The following is a 21,457-nucleotide window of genomic DNA, read 5'->3' as shown; positions in this document are numbered from 1 at the left end:
TTAAAAAAGCTTCCCTGCCTCTCTCTCTGATATTGCAAAAAGCTCTTATTCGCTCTTTTGGCAATTTCAAGAATCGTTCATTTGCAATTTATTATATTTGGAAGCACTTTATAATATGGAAGGCGACGTGAAGCAGGGCCTTGATAAATAAGTCATTATGGTTTCAACAATAGCTATGTCTGAGAAGATATTTTCCTAACTCATTAACACTGTTTCCACTCGAGAGGTGGAGGCATAAAATTAAACCTAGGAGCAATTTGGCTTATTTTTCAGTAGACTTTCAGTTAAGTATTTCATGAGAAAGAAGGATAAATCAAAACGGGATTCACTTTTGTACCTTTATAGATTGCGTAGTTGCTGAATTTCCCAAACATAGTTTGTCAGCTCGTAACCGAATGAAAATTTTTGATTCTACTAGTGTTATTTTGAAACTGCTAGAGGTGCCGGTTTCCTCCCACCACTGGCCCCCTAACGTGGGGTCACGTTAAGACAATAATCTTTCACTTCGGTAACGTTTTATAGAATGCACTGTCCTGTATAGGGACAGCCTTTTTTGGAGACAGTACTCTCATTCTTTTTGACGAAATATGCACATTTTCTGCTTCGCTTTCCGTGTCTTCGTTCCTTCTCTTTGGTTTTCCATTTTGTCTGACACTTGTCATGGTAGACCTAATGGTACTTGATTTGACTAGTGAGCTTTAGAAAAGGGTTCCCAAACTCAGGTTGCTCCTGTACCAGTCTCTTAGAAAGCAGTATTATTTTTACAGTAGGAGCAAGAGGAGCTCCTAGCACTGTCCTAAGCTTTGCTCGTTCTCAAGATGTAGGTGTAGAGAGAGAAATCTCCTTCTCCCATCTGTTCTCATCTCACATGGATTCGGTGGTAGAGACCCAAAGGCTGCTTGGCTGTTCAGAAAAGTTCAAGCGGTGCTGAGTATTCGATCTCAACAGAGGGAAAAGGAGGCAAGACAGAATTACCGCTTCCAAGTGAATTTCATGCTACTAATCACACATATGTCACAATTTGGGAGCCCCTATTTTGGAGAGGAACGACAGTAATTCTGATTTCTTTGGAAATTTGGTGGAGTTCAGTCAGTCATTCATTTTTATCCTCTCCCGTTGCACCCATAGACATCATCAGAGGAAAAGGAGACACGTGAGGTGATCCAGTCTGCTCTCTGCACTCAGCTTAAAGAGGGAACGAAACATGGTTTATCTAAATGGTCACACGTAACCAAACCAGAGGATTTTTTTAATCAAGGGGTATGGTTGGCAGGGGGTAGGTACCAGTTCTTAGAATTATTTTAGTACTGTACTGCCAGCTTCCCTCCCTGTTATGATGACATCGGGCCAAAATAACCTTGCTTAATATGCCTAAACAAGGATTAAACAGCAAATTCCGAGTGGTGATGAGGGAGACCGGTCTGAGCAACAGCCACATCAGGTGAATAAAATCATAGTTTTGTTGTAGTGCGGTGTTTACCTTAGATTCTGTTTCCAAAACCCACTTGAGCTACATTTACTTGAATGTTGGTGCACTGAACAAAGCTCTGGGATGGTTTTGTGTATACGTTCCCCTTACAAACAGATGTTTGGTCTCTTTTGTGTTGCGTTTTTAATTTCTCAGAGGGCTCTTCTTGTTTCAACATCTTACCAATAAATGAAGGCATTATCGATGGATATATATATATATGGAAGATACGGAACACAAAAGCAATGTAGTGTACCAGGATTGAACTCTTTATTGCTCAAGAACTCTTGAAAATTGATGAAATAGTCCCTTTAGGTGACGGTAACATTTCTGCTTTACAATGTTAATACTGGATGTATTTTGAAAACTCTGGCTGTACTTAACATAGATTCTTTCCATGTTCTAGCAGTGCCAAATATTTGCCCTTTCTTGAGTTGTCCATTTACTAGATAACCTGTGCAGCGGAGAAGTTGTTTTGGAACACGTTGCTTCTGGGTTTTCTAAATGATTTTCCCGAGATAATTTTAGTATCTTATCACCCAGGAAGCAGTGTCTCTCAGAGATTTGGGAAAGTAAGCTTTATGTGTATTTACCTGCCCCCCAACCCTTTTTGAACACTTATTTGCATTAAATTGCCCTTTTTTCTTTGCCTAGGCTCAATAGATGAGGGGGTTACGGAGGGATTACCCACACTGCAGAGTACCTCTGGCACTAACGCTCATGCAGATGATGATGATCGGTATGTACCAATGTAGTGTGCAAACTGTTCTGCAGCAAGTGCTGTGTTGTAATTAACCTACCCAGCCTTAATCCCAGAATGTTTAGTTGTTCGTACATCTAATTCTCTGTGTTGATCAAAGTACAATCAGTGCCTGAAGGTTCAGATGCTTTAGAAGAATGTAGGTGATGAAAGTCAGAATTTGCTTACTTGTTGCTTTTCATTTCCTGTCTATTTCCAGGCAACACTAGTGAAGAAAGATATTCATGTCTTTGCTGTTTCTTCATCACTGCTCTTTCTTAATAAATAAAAAAAAACCCTTTACCTTGAAACAGGTCTGGTAGTTGCATGCATGCTAAAGCTGACGTACAGCCACAAAAGCAACAAAATGAAAACTAGTCTTGGCTTCACCAGACTTTACTATTGCCATAAACCACAGAGCAGGCAGAGGGGCCTTAAATCTTTTCTCCCAAACTTTCTACATGTAGCTTCTTACCGAAAGGTTGTGTGTCGCTTACTGCTAAATATTTACAGTCTTTTGCTATGCTAAGATGAGTGATTTATTAAGGGAATCCCTTATAAGGGAGGACTGGCAGAGAAGGCCGAACTAAAACGGGTCTGTGTGGTGGAAGATGTATGGCAGTTCTGTTAGAGCAAAGTGACGTACCTACAAGTGGCATACAAGGGTACGCACAACTGGTTTGGCTTTTGTTTCTTTGCTTTTGTGGTATGTGTCAAGTAAGGCGTATAGCTAGCTATTCCATTTCTAAGCAAAATTTTTAAAGTATTGACAAGCTAGCTTTTGCATAGTGTTTTGTTAGACAAGTGAGTCTGAGGAAGAAGTGTGAATCTTCGGGAGTTGTTCCAGAAACTGTGTCAAGTGAAATTCCCTATACAGATAACTATCGAGAGCTGCATTTTTTTAGCTCATAAAATCTTTCCTGCCATTTCCGTCTAAAACCTGTCCCATTATAGGATTAAATCTGAAGGGAAAATAACTGCCTAGATAAGATTTTTTTTGTATGACATAGAAGATGTTATCTGTCTGCTTAACAAACCTCAGTATAAAAATAATAACCAGCTTTTTTGTACGACATGGAAGATTTTATCTATCTGCTAACAAACCTCAGTATAAAAATAATATCCAGCACTTAGGGTTAGAATTGATAGCGGGAGCACATGTTGCCTTAGAACCAATCCAGGTTTTTAAAGGTATAATTCTAAAGTCAAATGGCATACCTGTTTTCAGCAGTGGATTATTTCAGAAATTTCCTAGAAAACTGCAGAGCTTCAGCACAAACTGTGTAGAAAATTCAAAATGTATAAAATCCTTTCAACGCCCTGAAAATTCCCACTAAAAGATCTCTTTCGTGCAGAGAAGGAAAGAGTATTTCCCTTAGTTTGTGCCCGAGTTTGAGAATAATTAGTCTCAGAGTAACAGAAGCATCAGGAAGATGAGCTAGAATTTGCACGTTGTTTATATAACGATAAGGAAACTAACAAGTATGGGAATTTATGAGAATTTTAGACTCCAGAACTAAAATTTTCTGCTAAGTGCCAAGACCGTACTTACTCTGTGTTAAATGTGTAAAAGGGTGCTTTCAAGTCCTAAGAAGTTTTCTTCCACATGCGTACATGTATATGCCTGTCAGGATGGGACAGTGCATTCTGATACGCCGTGACAGCCCTTCAAGCCTTGGACTTTTAAATTCCCATTTCAAGCACGGAATAGGCACATCAGCAAATAAATATGACCTGTTACTCACTGTGCAGCAATTTGGGCATGCAGTTCTGGGTGCATAAGAATTCCGAATAAAATAAAGCATGTATCTCAAGCTGAATCAAATGAAAACACGATCAATATATCATACGGATGGAGAAAATTTCCCTCTTTTTTTTTTTTAATGGACCTTTAGTTTAAATCCAAGTTGCACATTGTTTAGTTAGCAGAGATTCTCAAAATGTCAAAATCAGTCTTGAGTGGACAATGCAAATTTATACTGAAAAATGTATTTTTTAGTAAGTGCATATTATATTTCTATTCATAAGACAAAGCAAAAGACTAGTCCGTCTAAAGGTCTTTCAATATTACATCCTTAGCGCAGTGGAAACAATCATAAATATTTTGAAATGTAAGATGTCTTATCTCTTGAGTTTCTGTGTTAAATAATTAACGTCATTAATTGGTCTTCCTCCATAATCAGTGTTTCATAAACAACAGATCACGTGTAATCGTTGTCAGCTTAACAGATACACAGGAATCTGTGAAGTATTAAAACTACCGTTTCGCAGTGAAGTCTGATACATTCTTTCTCTGATATTTTGCATTTGGATGGTAATGCACTTTTCTAACATAGCTCTGTAATTCAGCCTTGGCTGGTTTAACAGTTAGTCTCTGTATCAGTTCGTGGCTGCGTTTAAAAAGGAGTTGCAGAGGCTCAATTATAAAAGATCTCTCTGATCGAATATGATGAGAACCTCCACTTTTTTCAAATCATTGTTATTTACAAATAGAGAACACTACTAGGCTCACTGAGCATTTTGGCATTCACATTTGTCAGAGTTTAGTTCTACACAGTTAAATATGTATATAATCTCTTGGTGAAAAGAAGAAAAAATTGCAAGTAGAATATTCTAGCGTTACAGTGAGAACATTTTAAACCTATCTCTTTATCTAGCTGTTACAGAAATTCTCTGAGATGTTAGACAAATCGCAACTGTTAAATGCCACATTTATCACAAATTGCAAGTCATGAAAAATCGAGTGTATCTGGGGAAAAAGAAGCAGGGGAGAGAAAACATGATTGTGTTTCAAATGTAATTTCTTCATTGTGCTAAAGTCCGCAGTTATGTCACCAATAGATATTTCAGCCTGCTTGCAGTGTAAGGATGGAAAAAGACATGCCAGTCACTGGTAGCTGGAGAGCCTCGTGATTCCCATTTTATCTGCTTTAACCAGCCTTTCTCATGATGAAGCTTTTATGGGGGGAAAAAAACCAAAGTTTTATTTTAAATTTCTTCTAGGGAGATTGTCCCCACAGCACTTCTCCTTTCTGTTCCAGTTGCAGAGAAGCTGGCACCAGTACAGGCTTTGAGGATGAGCTAGCCTGAGAAAGCTGGAAACAAAAGGAGAGCTGTGGCTCCTAATTTCTGCCCTAGTTTGAGTGTCCGACTAGAAAGGTCTAGGAGCACAATGCACTTTTGCCTCTTCACAGTCCCTAACGCAGGAATGAGGAAGGACCTAAGAAACGTGTCACCAGAAGATGAAGTTCTCTATAAAGCAAGTTAAACGTTGTCGCAAAAAAAACCCAAAATGTACTTCTTATTTGAGCACACCACGTGTGTATATCCATATGTACATCTAAGAGCAGGAGTTTTTGCTGCCCAGTCAGTCATCCCTTTATCACCTCTGCATCGCAGCTGTCACTTGCACGTAGCTGTGAAAATTTTAATTGTGAATTCTCCGGTCAGCTGAGCTCAAGGAAACCTTTTCTGAAGGGATTTGCCCCTTAGCTGGACTGCATGACATTTGTCAAATACCGGATGAGGGGCAGGTTGTCCATCCTTGGGCCCAAATCAGTTTGGCTATTTGATTATTAGGCTGTTATGGCAGTTGGACTTCTGTGCCTTCTGCTTTTTTTGCAATGTTGTTCTTTTTTAAAAAAATTTTTTGGTTTCTTTGGATAACAGACCTGTCTGTTAGTCTGTGTTGATGGAGTTTTCATTGGTAAGTGTAAAGCTCTGTACTGCACATCTGAGTTGAGTAAAATCTGTTCTTTATCTAGTGATCTGCTCACAAAGAGGAACAGGAGTGCCAGAGTTTGCCAGAAATTTGGTTAGACAAATCAGAACCTATGTTTAAAAATACCCTTATTTACTGCAAGTGCATTCGGTGAGCCATCGATTGGCTTTTTTAGACCCGTAAGTGGCTGTGAACTCTGTTCTGCCGGGCCCAGGATATGAGCTGGTAACTTCCCTCTTGCAAATATTTATCCCTTTAGCAAAGATCAACAAGTCTGTCAGCATCTGTCTTTTCCACAGCTCTCTAGGACCCTACCGTGTATAAAAAGAAGTGAAGGACAATAAAATTTCTTCCTTAGAGCAAATATTATTCCAGTTCCATGTGAGACCAGAAATCCGTATGGATTTTACAGACTGATTGATGCTAAACTCCTGCAGGAAACTTTTATCTCGTATGTATCGAGAGATACCTGGTGCTCTCTCTCCCCAGATAAATCTTACAACTAGAACTTTTGCCACCAAGACCCATCATTGTACTCTGAATTCAGATACCCAGTTCTGACAGTTGTGTGGACATCCGTTTCCAGAGCAGATAAAGACAGTTAAGGTATTGATTTTAAAGCGATGATCCTAGTTCTTGACCTCCCGTGCTGGTCTGCTCTGTGGATTTTTGTATGATGCGCATTCCTGTGAACTTTAGAAGTCCACAAATTCAGCCTAACCTTGAAACCAGCAATCCGGACTGGAGATGGAAACAGACCAGCAAGAGGATTAGTTCAGTTAGGGAGACTTTCTGTGTGCAACAGGAGACATCATTGTACTTTTTTCTCAATACATTTCAGACATTAGAGTTCATTAAAAATAAATTTGCGTTGTTCTGGCCATGCAGTATTCAGGGTCAGAGCAGTTCCCCGCTGCCAGTGACATCTGATCTGCCATCAGGCTGTTAGCAAGCTGAAATGTCTATTTCAACAGAAAATATAGATCTTAATGCTCAGGAAAGGGAAACCCCAGGTAAGTACAAACCCTTACTGTTATTCTGTTTGTACCAGCAGATTTGTTTTTATTTCACTATGCCCTTTAGCAAAGCAAGTTCCTTGCCAGAGGACTTGGATTATAACACCATAGTTCCCCTGAACAGTTTGCAGCTGGAGGCTATGTAGGAGCAATTAGTCAGTTCTAAATAAATTACTCTGAAAGTTAAATTGTTCCTTCATTATAGTCTGTGTGCTGTTTTTTAAATACAGCGCGTGAGCTGTTCTCATAGAGCCAATTGAATCAGACAAGGAGCAAGTATTGATTAATTAGATTAATATTTTAAACCTAGAAATATGTAATTGTAGATACTAATGTTTGTTCATTGAACTTGGATTGAAATGAAAATGAATTGGCTTTAATTTCGTTTGTAAATATCACTGAAGCTGCAAAACAGTCCTTTGCTTTAGCAATTTGCTCAGTTCTTTAAATTCTTCCTCAGGGACTGTTTGCTGATTGTAAATCATCGGTACGCTTGAGAAAATGCCCATGCCTGGAGAATAAAGTTCGTTTTGCAGCTGGTGCTCAGACCTGTTGCCCAAAGAAACAGAAGTCAGAGGTTATTCTCTGGTTTTGTTCAGACGTGCAAAGTCAGTGACTTTAAGGCTGCACATGTGGGTCAGATGCATTGCTATAGAGGCAGCGATTTCCAGCATCGATATACATTTCAATAGAAATGAGAAACGCCAGTCTTTTTCCTCTCATACAAACCTGTTCAGGGTTCAGATTTCCACGGACAAGGCTTCTTTCTTTGTTTCTCTAGCTTGCTTGTAAATCAGTGAATTTTTTCTTTGTAGTTTGGAGAACGTTCAGTATCCCTACCAACTCTACATTGCTCCTTCTACCAGCAGCACAGAGAGACCCAGCCCAAATGGTCCAGACAGACCTTTTCAGTGTCCAACCTGCGGTGTCCGGTTCACTCGCATTCAGAACTTAAAACAACACATGCTTATCCACTCAGGTAAGAAATGTTACTGTTTCCAAGAATTACTAAGACTTTGTAGACTGGCAGAGGTTTGCTCACTGTGCAGCAAATGCGATATTGCAATTCTTTTTTAATCACCTACCAAGTGCTTGAGAATTGAGTTGAGAAAGATTGAGTAGAGGTATGTCTCATTGAATGCTTGTTTTGATACATCAAATCTGACTGATAGCTCTACTCAAGGATGATTAGCGTTTGTGTGGACTGAAAAAAATGTGATTGCCTGAAACTCATCAGAATAAGTCATTTTCATGATAAAGATTTGAGATGAAATAAAGTATACTGGGCTTTTTTATTATACTAAAGAAGTTACACAGATTGAAATTCTTCCTCTTATATGTTCTAATTGTCTGCTGTGTTTTAGAGGAGACTTGCAGCCGTAAGAAAATATTCTCTATCTTATGTCCTTGCATTGAAGAAAGTTGTATGCCTTTGGATCTCAGACTTTTTGGAGGGATTGCAGGACAGCTGAATTGGTTTGATAATCAATTTAACTACTACAGATAGTACAGATAGCAAAAGGTTTGTGTGAATGCCTCCCCTGAGCCTTGATCCCCAAACGGTTGCATTCATTTTGATTTCTAACCTAAGCATGAACTCCTAATGTCTTTGCTGTCAGTCTTTTTTCAAGACTTGTCAGCATTGTCTGGCGGTAGCATTGACATTTTAGTGAATGAAGGGAATATTAAAGGGTTATTGCACTTGATCACTAAGCCTCATGGTTTAGCATCTCCTGGTTTGAGCTTCGCTTTTACCCACGGACAGATGCTGTAGCATTGTTGGGCAGAGCAACCACAATTGTCAAGGTGTCATTTTTTTACTGTCAGCAGTTATTTGTCAAATCCCTTCAAGCAAATTGACCATACTGTATTTAGGCCAACAGTACTAATACGTGTTTAATACTTAAGAAAAGCAAACTTTGTCGGCATATCAGGTGCGAAATTATCCCAAGCCGGCTGCTAAAGTCTTAACTGACAGCAGACAGACAGGCTTCAGCAAAGCATCTCTGGCCGTCCTCTCAACTGGCAACCCCTGGGCAAAGCTGGGAGAGATTTGAGTAGCTGTTTTAGAGTAATTAGCGTGCAAAAGAAACTCCCAAAACTTGTAAATGTTGGAAGTGTTTTCACATAAGCAAAATGGCTGAAGAGATTTTCCTCAAACTATCAGAGGAAACAGATGCCCTTGGACAGTACGAAAGCATGAAAAGTTTTAGCTCCACAAGACAATATTCTAGTATATTAACTTGTTTTCACATGCTTAACAAGGAGTTTCAGTGTAACCTTAACTACGGCTTTCTCTGTATAAAAGCCCCAATTAAAAGTTCAGCTCCCGCTTTGAACATACGGAAAGCAGAGTGAAAGACTGGTGGAATTAACAGCCTGGACTGATGCACATTCAGCCTTTTGAAAAAACCTTTTTTTCTTCCTTGACAGCCCTGTTATGAATAGAGCTCCATATTCCAGGTTCTTGGCCTCATGTTAGGATTTGCACACTTTCTGGAGTTCAGACTTGTTATTAAATCTTAACTTTTTGGTCATTCAGTCTTCTATGTTGTAATAGTTCTGTTTGGGTGCAATTACGTACTCTCAGCCACTGCAACATGTTGCAGAGCTCGCATGTTACAGGGTTTTATTAGTGCCTGTAATACATGAAAAATGAACTAGTAACAGAGTTTATAAATCAATACAAGAAAAAATGGGAGGCATGAACCTAAACTGTCTTGGAGAGCCGTCTGTCATGTAAAGTTGCTGAAGATTCTTGTATAGAAAGGTTCCCACGCAATATAAAGGCTGCTACTTCACCCTTTTATCACCGTTCCTGCTGCATTACAGGGCCGTCCTTGTGCACACAGTCCCCCTGCCAGAACACTTCTCTGAGGCCAAAGGCAGCCAGAAGAAGGCGTTGCAATTAAGGGTAGTCTGATAATTGCATTGTTGGGAACCAGTCTGGCACAAGAATCTCCTGAGATCAAAAGAGTTCAAAGATGGTTTGAGATGACTGCTGCAACGGATACTTTTTGGCTGTGGCTCAGGATCTTAACCATAGTATAATCCGTGGAGGCTTATGTTCATTTTAAACTGTGGGGAAGACGACGTGTAAGCGTTACGGACAGGTCACATTGTTATGAAATCTATTGGCAGTTGGTTCTGAGGAAGTGTAGCTGTGTGATAATTGTTTCTGCCATTTTAAAGTTAATCAGCGAATTTCTTCCCAAAACAGCGCTTCGCTGTGACTGGCCACAGCTGCTGTCCTTTTGCTGTTAAAAATCTGGAAGGATTTTGCCAGTGACCTCTCATTACAAAAGGTGAATGTTTTTTTGCTCTCTATTCCGCAGGCATTAAACCATTTCAGTGTGACCGCTGTGGGAAAAAGTTCACCCGAGCTTACTCGCTAAAGATGCATCGCCTGAAGCACGAAGGTAAACGCTGTTTCCGGTGCCAGATATGTAGTGCCACTTTCACTTCCTTCGGGGAATATAAACACCACATGCGGGTTTCCCGGCATATTATCCGCAAGCCTCGGATTTACGAGTGCAAAACATGTGGCGCCATGTTCACCAACTCTGGAAATTTAATCGTTCACCTGAGGAGCTTGAACCATGAAGCGTCAGAGCTAGCAAACTACTTCCAGAGCAGGTGAGGTGCACAGCAAAAACCTAACAGGGAAATTTGCTTTTTTTTTTTCTTTTTTCTTTTTTCTTTTTTTTTTTTTTTCCTAAATCATCTTCTCCTACTTTCAGGGCAGCCTGCTGTGCCTCTCATCAGGCTGCCAGCTAATTTCAGTCAAATTCATTCTTGCGCCACTGTTATATCTGATCTGTCTTACAGCATGTAAGCTATATAGGAGGGCACTGAAGAATCGAGTGATATGCAGAAGCTGCTTCTGGGCTACTTCATTTCTCGTGTCAGTACTATCTATGGACAGGCCAATGGTGTTAAGCCTATACTGTACTATCTGTGGAGTTCTGTAAATGATTTGCTATTCAAAATCTCATACACAGCCTGTTCGCTTACATAGGGAATAGACTTAGTACTTCATTTTAAGCACTTGCTTCATGGTGGATATTGTGGAAAGATTGCATGACTCTGTAACATATTACTAAGTGATCAGACTAATAGGGCTTGAAATAGTAAGGGCCAGTTGGACATTTCTTGTTTATCAGGGCACAAAAGACTTGGCATATCTCATAGATGCACTTCAGTAAGGGTTCTGAGGCATCAGATTAGCACTGCATGAGAAATCTCATATTGAAATAGATGTTTGTAACCATTGGAATTTGAGATAGAAAAATACGAAAGTGGATGAAGGAAATGGGAGGAAGATAGATCTCTCAGCTCTTAAATCTATAGAGGGGGTGCAGCTCGATATGTATAAGTCATCTGTCTTCAGCAATGCAAAAGAAGTGTATTGTAAATGTTATGCCATCTACAATACCATCCTTCGTGATTTCTAGACATTATGCTTTTTCCCCTACAAAACATTTCAGCATTTTGTTTTATTTGGTTATCTCAGAAGTGATGTAGAATGAAAAATTGCAAAACAAACCAGGAAAGCCAGTCACTGTTTTTCCAACAGAATATTCTTTAAAAGTACAAATGCTTCATATCTGTGGGTTTACGCAGTTCTTTTTGTTAGCGCTCGTGCCAAAACTAGAGTGAAAACTCCAAGGGATGATGCCGTGATTGTAAGCACTTTATTGTTGTTGTCAAATTAAAGTCAGATTCAAGTATGTGATTTTAGTTGTCTATAGGCCTTCCTTTAGTTTGAATTTACAAATGCTAGGTTTATCATAGTTGATTGTGAATTTGGATTTGAAACAGTGAATACTGCTGTCGTTTAAGAAAAGGACTGCTTTTAAATGGATTATTACAAGGAGGAACCAAAGCATACAAACGTGCATATATGTAATGTATATATACTTGCCTCACGTACAAACTTGCATGTCTGGTGCTGAAAATTCGCAAAGAAACTTGATTTTCATTATGTGCTCATGCTCTGAAAATACTACTGGAGAGTTTGGTAGATTCTCTGTGGATACACACAGCCATCAGTTGGTACGAGTAAGTTACAAAACTGTGGTCCAGAAAGGACTGAAACGGGAAGGAAATGCAATTCTGTTCTTTTCACGGTGGCGTGATACGTGTCGACATCACAAAACGGCGCTGTAGTTGGCAGCCTCCTTACGCTTTCAGCAGAACCCTTGCTTTCTGGCCTCATGCTTCTGTTTACAGCCTGTCTGCTCTGAGAGGAGTGCTGCTGCTGTTTCTAGGGTGGATTTCACCTCAGTGCTGGAAAAGGCCCACATCTTTGCCAGTGCTAAACTCCTTTTTGTTTCTGTTTTTAAAGGCTGAGCGCTCCCTTTTTTTTCAATGAGGTTTTCAGTGCCATATGATGTTCCAGACATTAACTTTCGTTCTCATCAAGGTGATGCAGCCTAAATAACAAGAAGTTGCTGTGTGTAGGAAATACGGATGCAAAACAATGTAAAATAGATGCCTTTGAGTAAATTCTCTGTGTATTTAAATGAGAACCAGGTTACAGTGCTTAGTGAAGTATGTCGCTGTGATGATCTTAGAGCGATGTGAAATGAATATCTTTGTTCTCTGTGCAATGCAGTATGTAGCTTGTGCGATGTAACTGATACAAAGAAACTGCTGTGGCTAATGTTTGTGTGAGAAATGACATTTCTCTTCTGTCCTTTGCCCCTCTTCTAGTGACTTCCTAGTACCGGACTACTTAAACCAGGAACAAGAAGAGACCCTCGGGCAGTATGAGCTAGGGGAGCATGGCTTTGAAAGCAACTCTTCTGTCCAAATGCCTGTCATTTCACAGGTGTCGTCAACTCAGAATTGTGAAAGCACTTTCCCCTTGGGGTCTCTGGGTGGGTTGGCAGAGAAGGAAGAAGATGTGCCAGAGCAGCCAAAGACTAACGCCACTGCTGAGGCAGCCGCAGGTGACCCTCCAAAACCGGAGCTGTCATCTATTACTATTGAATAATTCATGGTTTGGTTTCATTTTTGTTCTTTGGAAAGTGCCTGTGTTTGGTCCTGTACATTTTAATTTAATTTTTTTAAACAAAAGTTGGGGAGATTTTCCCTTTTTACTTTGTAAGCTACGCTTTAAACAGAAAACTGCAACAGATGTTACATTATTTTTCATGACTGAATGATCACTTCTGTGAAAATATTTAAGACTGAATGCACAAAAAGATCTTGTCAGAACATCATGGAAGCTGTGATACACTTCTAAAGAAGAACAACTGATTCAGATCACTTTAACTATTCCTTCTTCCACAGTTAGAGCAGCTCGTTAAGTTTCTCTTGCTTCTGCAGACCCTCTGGTTAAGGGAAAGAAATCGGAGGAAACCTTTGTAAAACGACAAACAAAAGGATGCATTGGAAATCATTATCGAACAGTTTTGACTAGTTTTGAGTGGATGCTTTTAATCTTCTGCATAAAAAAATGATGCTTCCCATCTCTGTGCCTGCTGTTTTTCAAAGCGCTTACTGTAACCCTTTTCTTGGAAATAGTAAGCGTTTTTGAAACTAACAGTCACACACTTTTTAAAAACACACTGTCCCTTTTCATCTCAGATGAATCAGTTTAGACAAACCAAGTGATGTCATGCCAGGTATTCCTACTTCTTATATTCTAGTCCTTTTAGAAACTGCTTGATCAAATAGCCTGTCCAGATTTGCCCATCTAAGGTTAGGCATGGAAATACTACCGTCAGGAAAAGTGTAATGGTGCATAATGAATTGAGGATATATCCACGCAAGCCTGACAAATATCTCATGACTGTACCTTTCTGTAGAAGGAGAACCATGTATGAAAATGAAGGTTTTCCCAAACTGAAATTCTTAAATTGTAGCCAGATTGTTTGCAATTCTGGTCGCTTTCCCCTGTCATATATACTGTATTTTTACTAATCTCCAAAAGCTAGCTAGAGGGAGTTTACAGATGGGAAAAAGTGAGCTCTTTTGTGCATTAGTGCACATTTTTTTCTTTACACATATGCATGTATAGTTTCTGAGATTTTTATTAGTCTGTTTTGGACAAAACAAGCAATTTATTCTCTTTAGAGGCCAACTTTCTAACCCAACAGGGGGTTGTTTACAAAAAGCCGATATAGCAATGATGAATTGGTCCTGCTTCAAAACATTTTTAAATCCTTGCCAACTCGGTTTATTAAAGGCCATTACTCCAGCTACATACACAGCTCAAGTAAGCAATAAATTGTAAGATTTGCAATTTCATTTTTCCATATTTAGAAAAAGCTGCAAATGTAGGGTGTGGGATTTTCAGAGCAGTGAGTCTTGTTTTTTCGAGGCTGTTTGGGCTATAGTCCTGCTTTGAAACCTAAATTAGGAAATACATTAAGAGGTTTGCGATTTTTCTTATTGCTTCTGAAGTTAACTTGGTGTTTGATGCCAAATGCCTATTGCCTACAGATGATATGCTGAGCGAGTAGGTATTACTTGATCTTAGTATTCCAAAGGCATAATATACTCCCTTAGTTTTGAATCTTGGGGTTTTTTTAAATTGTTTTTTTCTGTCCGGATTTGTTTTACACAAACATGAGGAAGAAATGAAACCAATAGAGAAACGTTGCTCCTGAAGAAACAGAAGGCACAAAAGTCGTATTATATTGCAAGATCAATTTGTATTCAGTTAGCTTACGCAGCTCTGATACTCTGTAGGTCTGAGTTGTTTCTACTAATAGCCAGCTTTTGTAAGGAAAAAAGTTTATTGCCCTTTGGAAAGAGCTTAAAGGGTTTCAGTGACTTTAAGAATTTTTCCTCTGCTGTGTTTTAGGTAAAAAACCACACATTTTAGTTAAACAGAGTGAAAACAGTTGGGATTTAAGTCCTTTCCAAGTTACTGGAATGAAGTTTCTCCACCAGATCCAAAGGGTGTTTTAGAAACATGCTGCAAAGAAGTTCTCTGCTGCAATTCAGTCTTGTATGTCTACCTTTGTCAGTCTTCTTAAAAGGGCTTGAAGGAGAAACTCTTTTTTGGGGATGCTGTACTGTGAATTAGTCCAGTGTCTGTCGATGGGCTGAACTTACAGACCAGTTTTCTTCCACTTCTGATTTCTATAACTGAGAAGCCAGCAAGACAAGACAATGCCTTTTGGTGAGTTTTATCCTGAATTATAGGGCTATGACGCTGAACTCAAATACATAATTTTCTTTTTTTCTGATAAGTATTACTCCGCTTTGCAAGTATATGAGAATCCTTTGCGATTCATGTAGTAAAAAGTACTTCACATGGAAACACATTTCCAGACTGTACAGATGTAATAGTCAAAGGTGGTCAGATATAGATGGATATCATCTTCTGTTAGAATCTGATAGTTTTCACCCCTTAGATATTTTGCTAACCAGTTTATCGGTGAGATGTGCAAATAAGAGAATAGATGTATCTGGATATTGGATTTTTAAGAGTTAAAATTTTGTGTCAGAAGGCCAACTGCTTTCTGAATACCAAAGAGGAGGGGAAAAAAAAATTTAAAAAGACTTTGTAGCTCTAATCTGTTCTTCCTTGGAAAGAAATGAGTATCATTAACTGTTCACACCTTGGTACAAGGCGAGTCATGGGTTTCATTGTTCACCGCACTGTGTTACACATTATCTTTTCAACCCTGTAATCTCTGTGCAACTTCTTAATTTACTTCTCACTTTTCAATCGGACTCAACTGCAGGAACGATAGAGTTCTTAGAGGATTTTGTTTGTTTGTTTTAGGGTTGGGTTTACTTGTTAATTTTCCTGTTTGTAATTGTTTGTTGTTAAGACCTCTTTTCTCGGTAGAAGTGAACACAGATTAAATACAAATATCGTTTTATTTCTCCTCCCTAGCTTGTTGTAAGTGTTCAGTTCTTTGCAGTACTGGTGTTTTTCACAGGAGAGATGTGAAAACATAGGACATCTTAAAACAATCTCTGTTGCTAATATGCTTAGATTCCAAATGGAGCGAGATAGATATCTAACTGTGCTAGAAGAAACTTGCCTTAAATTACACATGGGATTAAACCTAAAGCATAAATTTCTTTCAATACATTATCAGAGGGTTCTTTTTTTACTCTTTTTTTTTTCTTTTCCCCCTCCAAAAAAAAAAAAAAAACAACAAACAAAACAAACCCCATTATTTGATATGCATTTATATTTCTGCTTGACAAGGATCACAGAGTCACAGAATAGTTGAGATCGGAAGGGACTCTGGAGGTGATCTGGTTCAAACCCCAGGCTCAAAGCAGAGTCAGCGAGAACAGGTTGCTCAGTCCGATCAGATTTTGAATATCTGCGAAGATGGAGACTCCCCAACTTCTCTGGGAAACCTGTTCCAGTGTTTGACCACCCTCGCCATAAAAAAGGTTTTAATATGGTTAGGTGGGAGTTCTTGTCTTTCAGTTTGTGCCCACTGCAAAAGGTCTGACTCCATCTTCTTTGCCCCCTTCTATCCAGTAGTTTTACGCAGTGATAGGATCCGCCGAGCCTTCTCCAGACAAAATAATCCGATCACCCTCAGCCTGTATGGCAGATGCTCTAGTCTCCTCGTCGTCTTTGTGGCCCTTAGAAGTTGTTTAGAATTTCTTCCAAATAGCTACACATATGACCCATTGCAGCAGTTTCTTTGTCGTTGAGTAGCCTCCGAATTCATTCACAAAGTGATTTATGTCTTGCTTTCGCATATCCTTCTCTCCCATGTGGCACCAATCTTTGCACTCAGTGGAAAATCCTTTCCTCACCCATTTATTTTGCAAGCAGAGTGCCTTCACTACCACAGAACTAGCAAGGTTCTGCCGTACGCCAGGGACCCGGATTCTCGGGGTCTGTGCAGGGTCTTTACTCCTTGCATATCGTGTAGAGCAGTACATCTGATGGGAACGATGGGAAAGGAAAGGATAGGGTTTTTTTCCTGATTTAACATGGTGTTTTGGGAGAGGGGAAAGAATTCAGAAGCTTTCTGTTTCCCCACGAAGAGTGGAAGCAAAAGAAGTGATGTCTTAGCTGTGCGGGAGATTTCACCAAGTTGTAAAGGTTTGGGTTTTTTTATTTTTCCAGGCAGACACATAGCACAACTCCCCTGGAAATCCACGGGGATGCTTACACATTTAGCAAATTAAGCTCCCCGTCAGAACTGCTTGTCGCTGTTCTTACACCACATTGAAAAAAATGTGTGTTCCCGATGATTTGTCTGTCTTACTACAGTTGGAGTTCAGTTGTCGGGCTCGCAGATACTATGGTCAAGTCTCTCATACTGAGAGATTAGTAGACTAGGTTATTGAAAATGGTTCTGGGTTCACGTGTATCTTGAGTCTAAAAGGTGTGAATTTAAACTTTTTAAAAAAGTGATAGCTGCCAATGCAGTAAAATATATTTTATAAGACTATGATCCCTATATGTCCCTTACGGGATAAAATTTTATTGTTTTTAAGCTATGGTTTAAAGTTTTTATATGAGGGCTTCAGTCGCTTCTTGGTTGCTGGCTTTCCCCTCCAGCCCCAAGATGTAAGAGCACTGAGACTATTGCCGGTCTCTCCCCGAGACAAACTATGAAGCATTTTATATGCAAATAGAATGGGAGCTTTGTGCACCCTGCAGGGATGGAGAAAATGCGGATGTAGGAGCACCTGTCGCTCCTACATCCGTTGCAACTTCCACACCATCAGAATATGGAAAATAGCTAATTTTCATTCAGATCGATTAAGTTCAAGTATTGCTTACAAGGTGGAAACCCAGTTTTGGAGGGTTCTCATCTCCAGTTGTGGACATAATAACTTCCATAGCATCTTGATGACAGATAAGAGGGTTCAAGGCCGAACGGTGCCTCAGCCACATCAGAGGTCCCTAGTAAATAGAGTTGGTTCGAAGTATTTGAGGAAATGTACCATAAAAAAAAAAACAAATGTGAATTTTTTTAATGCAACAGTACTTACTGCTCTGGGTTTTTGTTAACTCAACGTGTGCTATCACAGTAATTCAGTGTCCCACAGGTCTTGACTACAAATCTGGTTGCACTAAAAAAAAAAAAAAAAGAAGAAAAAGAAGAAAAAGCCGAATCAGTTTCTGGTGCTGCCAGCCTGTGTGGCAACTGTACCTACAGTCTTCCTGAGGGTTGCTGAAGTCCCCAGAGGAGTGATTTTGTTTAACCATTCGTTTAGCTGATGCATGCTTTTGATATTCTGAACTTACAGCCCTGGCTACACAAAGTTCTTGGACAGCTTCTTTGCCCTGTTCCTGCAGTGCCTTCACTCTAGGTGCTGCCCTATGGTGAAACCCCGAAGAGGGAAAAGAGTAAGCTGGAGGAAAAAAATGTGAATTAAATTATTGTTGGGCTTCTTTGTGCATTTTAGTAACAGTGAAACCCCCTTAACTGTGCCAGTCTTCGATCACCAGCCGTATATCCAGTCGTCATCTCATCCACAGTACAGCTTCTCTTGTTGATGCTGGCCACAGCTAGATTACTTGGCATGTTTATTGACTTAACAGAATTGTTTTTTGGTTTTGGTTTTGTTTTTTAATGTATACGATGTTTAAATACACTTCACATTTTATATAATACTATCTGGCTATTAGTATTTTTCAGGAACCATAGTTCTTGGTGGCTATATATATTTTTGTGACTTTTTTTGTAAACTAAGTGCCGTTTCAACGTTACAATCATTTTTAGAGTTATTGTAATCAATGTGAATATCATGTTTTTTCAAATCTGTTCTGAGCCTGTAGTGTTTGCTTTGTGATCATATGTGTAATGTATATATTCTGTATAGTTACATTGTATTGAAATACTAGCTTGTTTGATATAAGAAAAGTATGTATTGGGTACCTTTTTGCTAGCCTGGTTGTTTAATCTTTAAAAAAAAAGTTCTAAAATACAAAAAAAAAAAAATCTCCAAACTGGTCCCATTATAGGTCAAAATTAAGGGGGGAGAAAAACTAGTTTTGAGTGTCTTTGGATAGAAACATGAAGCTAAGATTTTTCATTAAAATATTAATGTTTTATGGAGTATATCTTTGCTTTGTGTCGTTATTTAACTGTACCAGAGTTTGTCTTACAGTACAAAAGACTAGCTTTGACCTTGTGTAAGAAGGCACAACTCTGTTGCTGGAGCTACATTCTCGTATAACTTTTGCTTATAATTAGGCTCAAAATAGTTGAGTATGAGGAGGACTCACTGTTGCTGAAGCTGTCATTGGGAGGAAGGTAGTTGAAAACAAAATAAGCTTTCATAAATGATTGGAGAAGTTACATGAGTAAAGAGTATTAAGAATAAAGTACACATTTCTGTTCAATTTTCCATTGTATATTACATTTCCTTTTGTTAATGTTCTCTTTTAGGCTGTATTCTGCAAAAGCGGTGGGGCCATCTTTTGAACGGGGTTTTATTGATGGAAAGCCAGCCAAGAATGAGCCTAATCAAATTAGTCAAAGCAGAAGATGTTTAAAAAGGACAGTAGACAGAATCATCGTGATCGCAGCTGTGAGCTTCAAAATAGTCATGAAACAGCCTAGAGTCATGGACTTAAAATACACCTCTGCTGTTTCTGGCAACCCTTGCAATTCGATTAATTTACCTCCTACAGACCCACCTGTCCGACCGAGCCGGAATGCTGGCTGGATCAACACGTAGCTAGGGCACAGGTAGGAAAATGGAAGTCTTGTAACTGCTTGGCTGAAACGATTGTAGCTCTGCCCGGTAGCCTATGTGAATGACAAGCGGGCTGGTGTGATTAATACACTACCGGTCAAATTGTGTTCAGCATCTGACACGGGAGTGAAAACGAAAATGGAAAAGCATTCCATGGTGCGGAGTAAGCAGCCACGGATCAACCTGGGGGGGTGGGGGGCGGTGTTTGAGAGTTTCTAAATTCCGAGTTCTCATTTTCCTGAGGACCTTGCGTAAGGACAGAAGTATTTTATCAAAAGCATAATTGGAAGAGGGAACATGTCTGGTGAAGGCTTTAGAGAGAATGAAGTTTGAGATGTGAAGGCTTTGACTCTGTTGGCCTCCGGTAAAAGCAAGAATTTTGCTTCTTTGAAGACAGACAGACCCAGTTAGGAGTATGCAGTGATGCTTAGCAGACCATTACAAATCTAAAGCCTGTATGACACTATATGAACATACACTATCATAAAGCTAAGGCAAGACTGCTACAATGCATACCTTTGATGGATAGCGAGGTTCAAACGTGGGACTCGAGCGGATTTTTCCAAAGCACAACCGTATGTTTAAGTTTAGTATGAAATATCTTTTAGACGTCCTTAACAATGCACGTGTACGCTATTGAAGTTTTTCTGTGGCTTCCTTGTAGCATTTAAGCGTTTTATTCCTGACAGTAATGAAGTACTGTTTCTTTTGCACAGAGGAGAGCGGCTGAGATGAGATTGAACTCGTAGCTACCGAGAATGTAGTAGAGCAGGGAACAGAGTTCTCCCAGGGTTTACTGCACCATTCCTACGTACGTGATATCCTGGTGAAAATGAAGCTGCTAAGAGAAACCTGGCTTGGATTTTGTATAAAGTGCTTTTCACAAGCTGCTTGTGCATGCCGCATCTCCAGAGTACTGAGCATAACTCTTGTCATCACCATTCTTAGAGCAGAGATCGCTGTGAGACCATGAGCAAGCAGAGCAGGGGTAAGTGTGTACACGTCTGAGCCTTGGTTACAGCTCAGAGACGTGTGGTTTTCAGTCGTTCTGATTTTTTGGCATCTGTTAATGCTTCTTTTTAGAGGAGACATGCGCTCTTGAATGGCAGATTTACACCTAGGGATAGTAGCCCTGATTTTCTTAGTTGCCTTTCACAAATCTAGAAATACGCTACAGACGCCCGGAGTGAAAACCGTGTGTTCCAAAACCACGCGAAAGGCTTGAGTTAATTGCCTGCGATCATGAGTTGCCTTTGTCTCAGTCACAAGGTCTCCAGGTGAAGATCAGAGAGCAACTCGTGGGGCATCTCTTTGCGTATCTCACTTGAACCTTTACCTCCGGTTGTTGAAAGTTGAACTTTTCTAACCAGATTTTGAGGTTCACAAACTCAACGTAAAGAGAGGTGCTTTGCTCAACTGTCTGTTAATTTGTGTGGCTGTGCCGCTATCACTGACTCTAGACACCCCCCCATTTTGAATACAACTGATTGGATTTAGGTGGGAGTATCTTTGAGAATGCATCCGCTGCAGCTGGCTAAACTGCATTCCCAGTCTTCCATATGCCTGCATAAAGCTAGATGCTCAGGCCCTGTGTTTGGTAATATTCCCATCATTTAGAAGGTAACAGTTTTTTCTCACAAAGTACGGCTTGTTCCCCTGTACACGCGCACGCGCAGACACGCACAATCTCTATGTGCTCATTCAGAAGGAATTTTGAACAACGACCGTACAAAAACATCGATTGACCAATTCTTTCCTTGCTGCTTCCCTATGGAAACAGCTGGTATTACTGTCTTTTTCTTGGTTAATTCTCATCGGATGTAACGCGTTAGTAGCTTAAACCTCCAGCTTCGCTCTTC

General features: G+C 39.7%; 1 protein-coding gene across 1 annotated transcript in view; it reads left to right on the top strand.

Annotated features, from left to right (window-relative positions):
• Positions 1-13,411, top strand: part of ZBTB44 (zinc finger and BTB domain containing 44) — a 17,016-nt gene extending 3,605 nt beyond the window's left edge. Inside the window, exons 2-5 of the mRNA XM_009703352.1 lie at positions 2,123-2,207; positions 7,760-7,923; positions 10,280-10,580; positions 12,660-13,411. Coding sequence (XP_009701654.1) covers positions 2,123-2,207; positions 7,760-7,923; positions 10,280-10,580; positions 12,660-12,942 — 833 coding nt within the window. The 3' untranslated portion in view covers positions 12,943-13,411. The remainder of the gene's footprint in view (positions 1-2,122; positions 2,208-7,759; positions 7,924-10,279; positions 10,581-12,659) is intronic.
• Positions 13,412-21,457: the final 8,046 nt, after the last annotated feature.

Source organism: Cariama cristata, unplaced genomic scaffold (genome assembly GCF_000690535.1).
Source record: "Cariama cristata isolate BGI_N322 unplaced genomic scaffold, ASM69053v1 scaffold8117, whole genome shotgun sequence".
Lineage (NCBI taxonomy): Eukaryota > Metazoa > Chordata > Aves > Cariamiformes > Cariamidae > Cariama > Cariama cristata.
The sequence above is the reverse complement of the archived record's forward strand: the minus strand, read 5'-3'. Positions and strand labels throughout refer to the sequence as shown.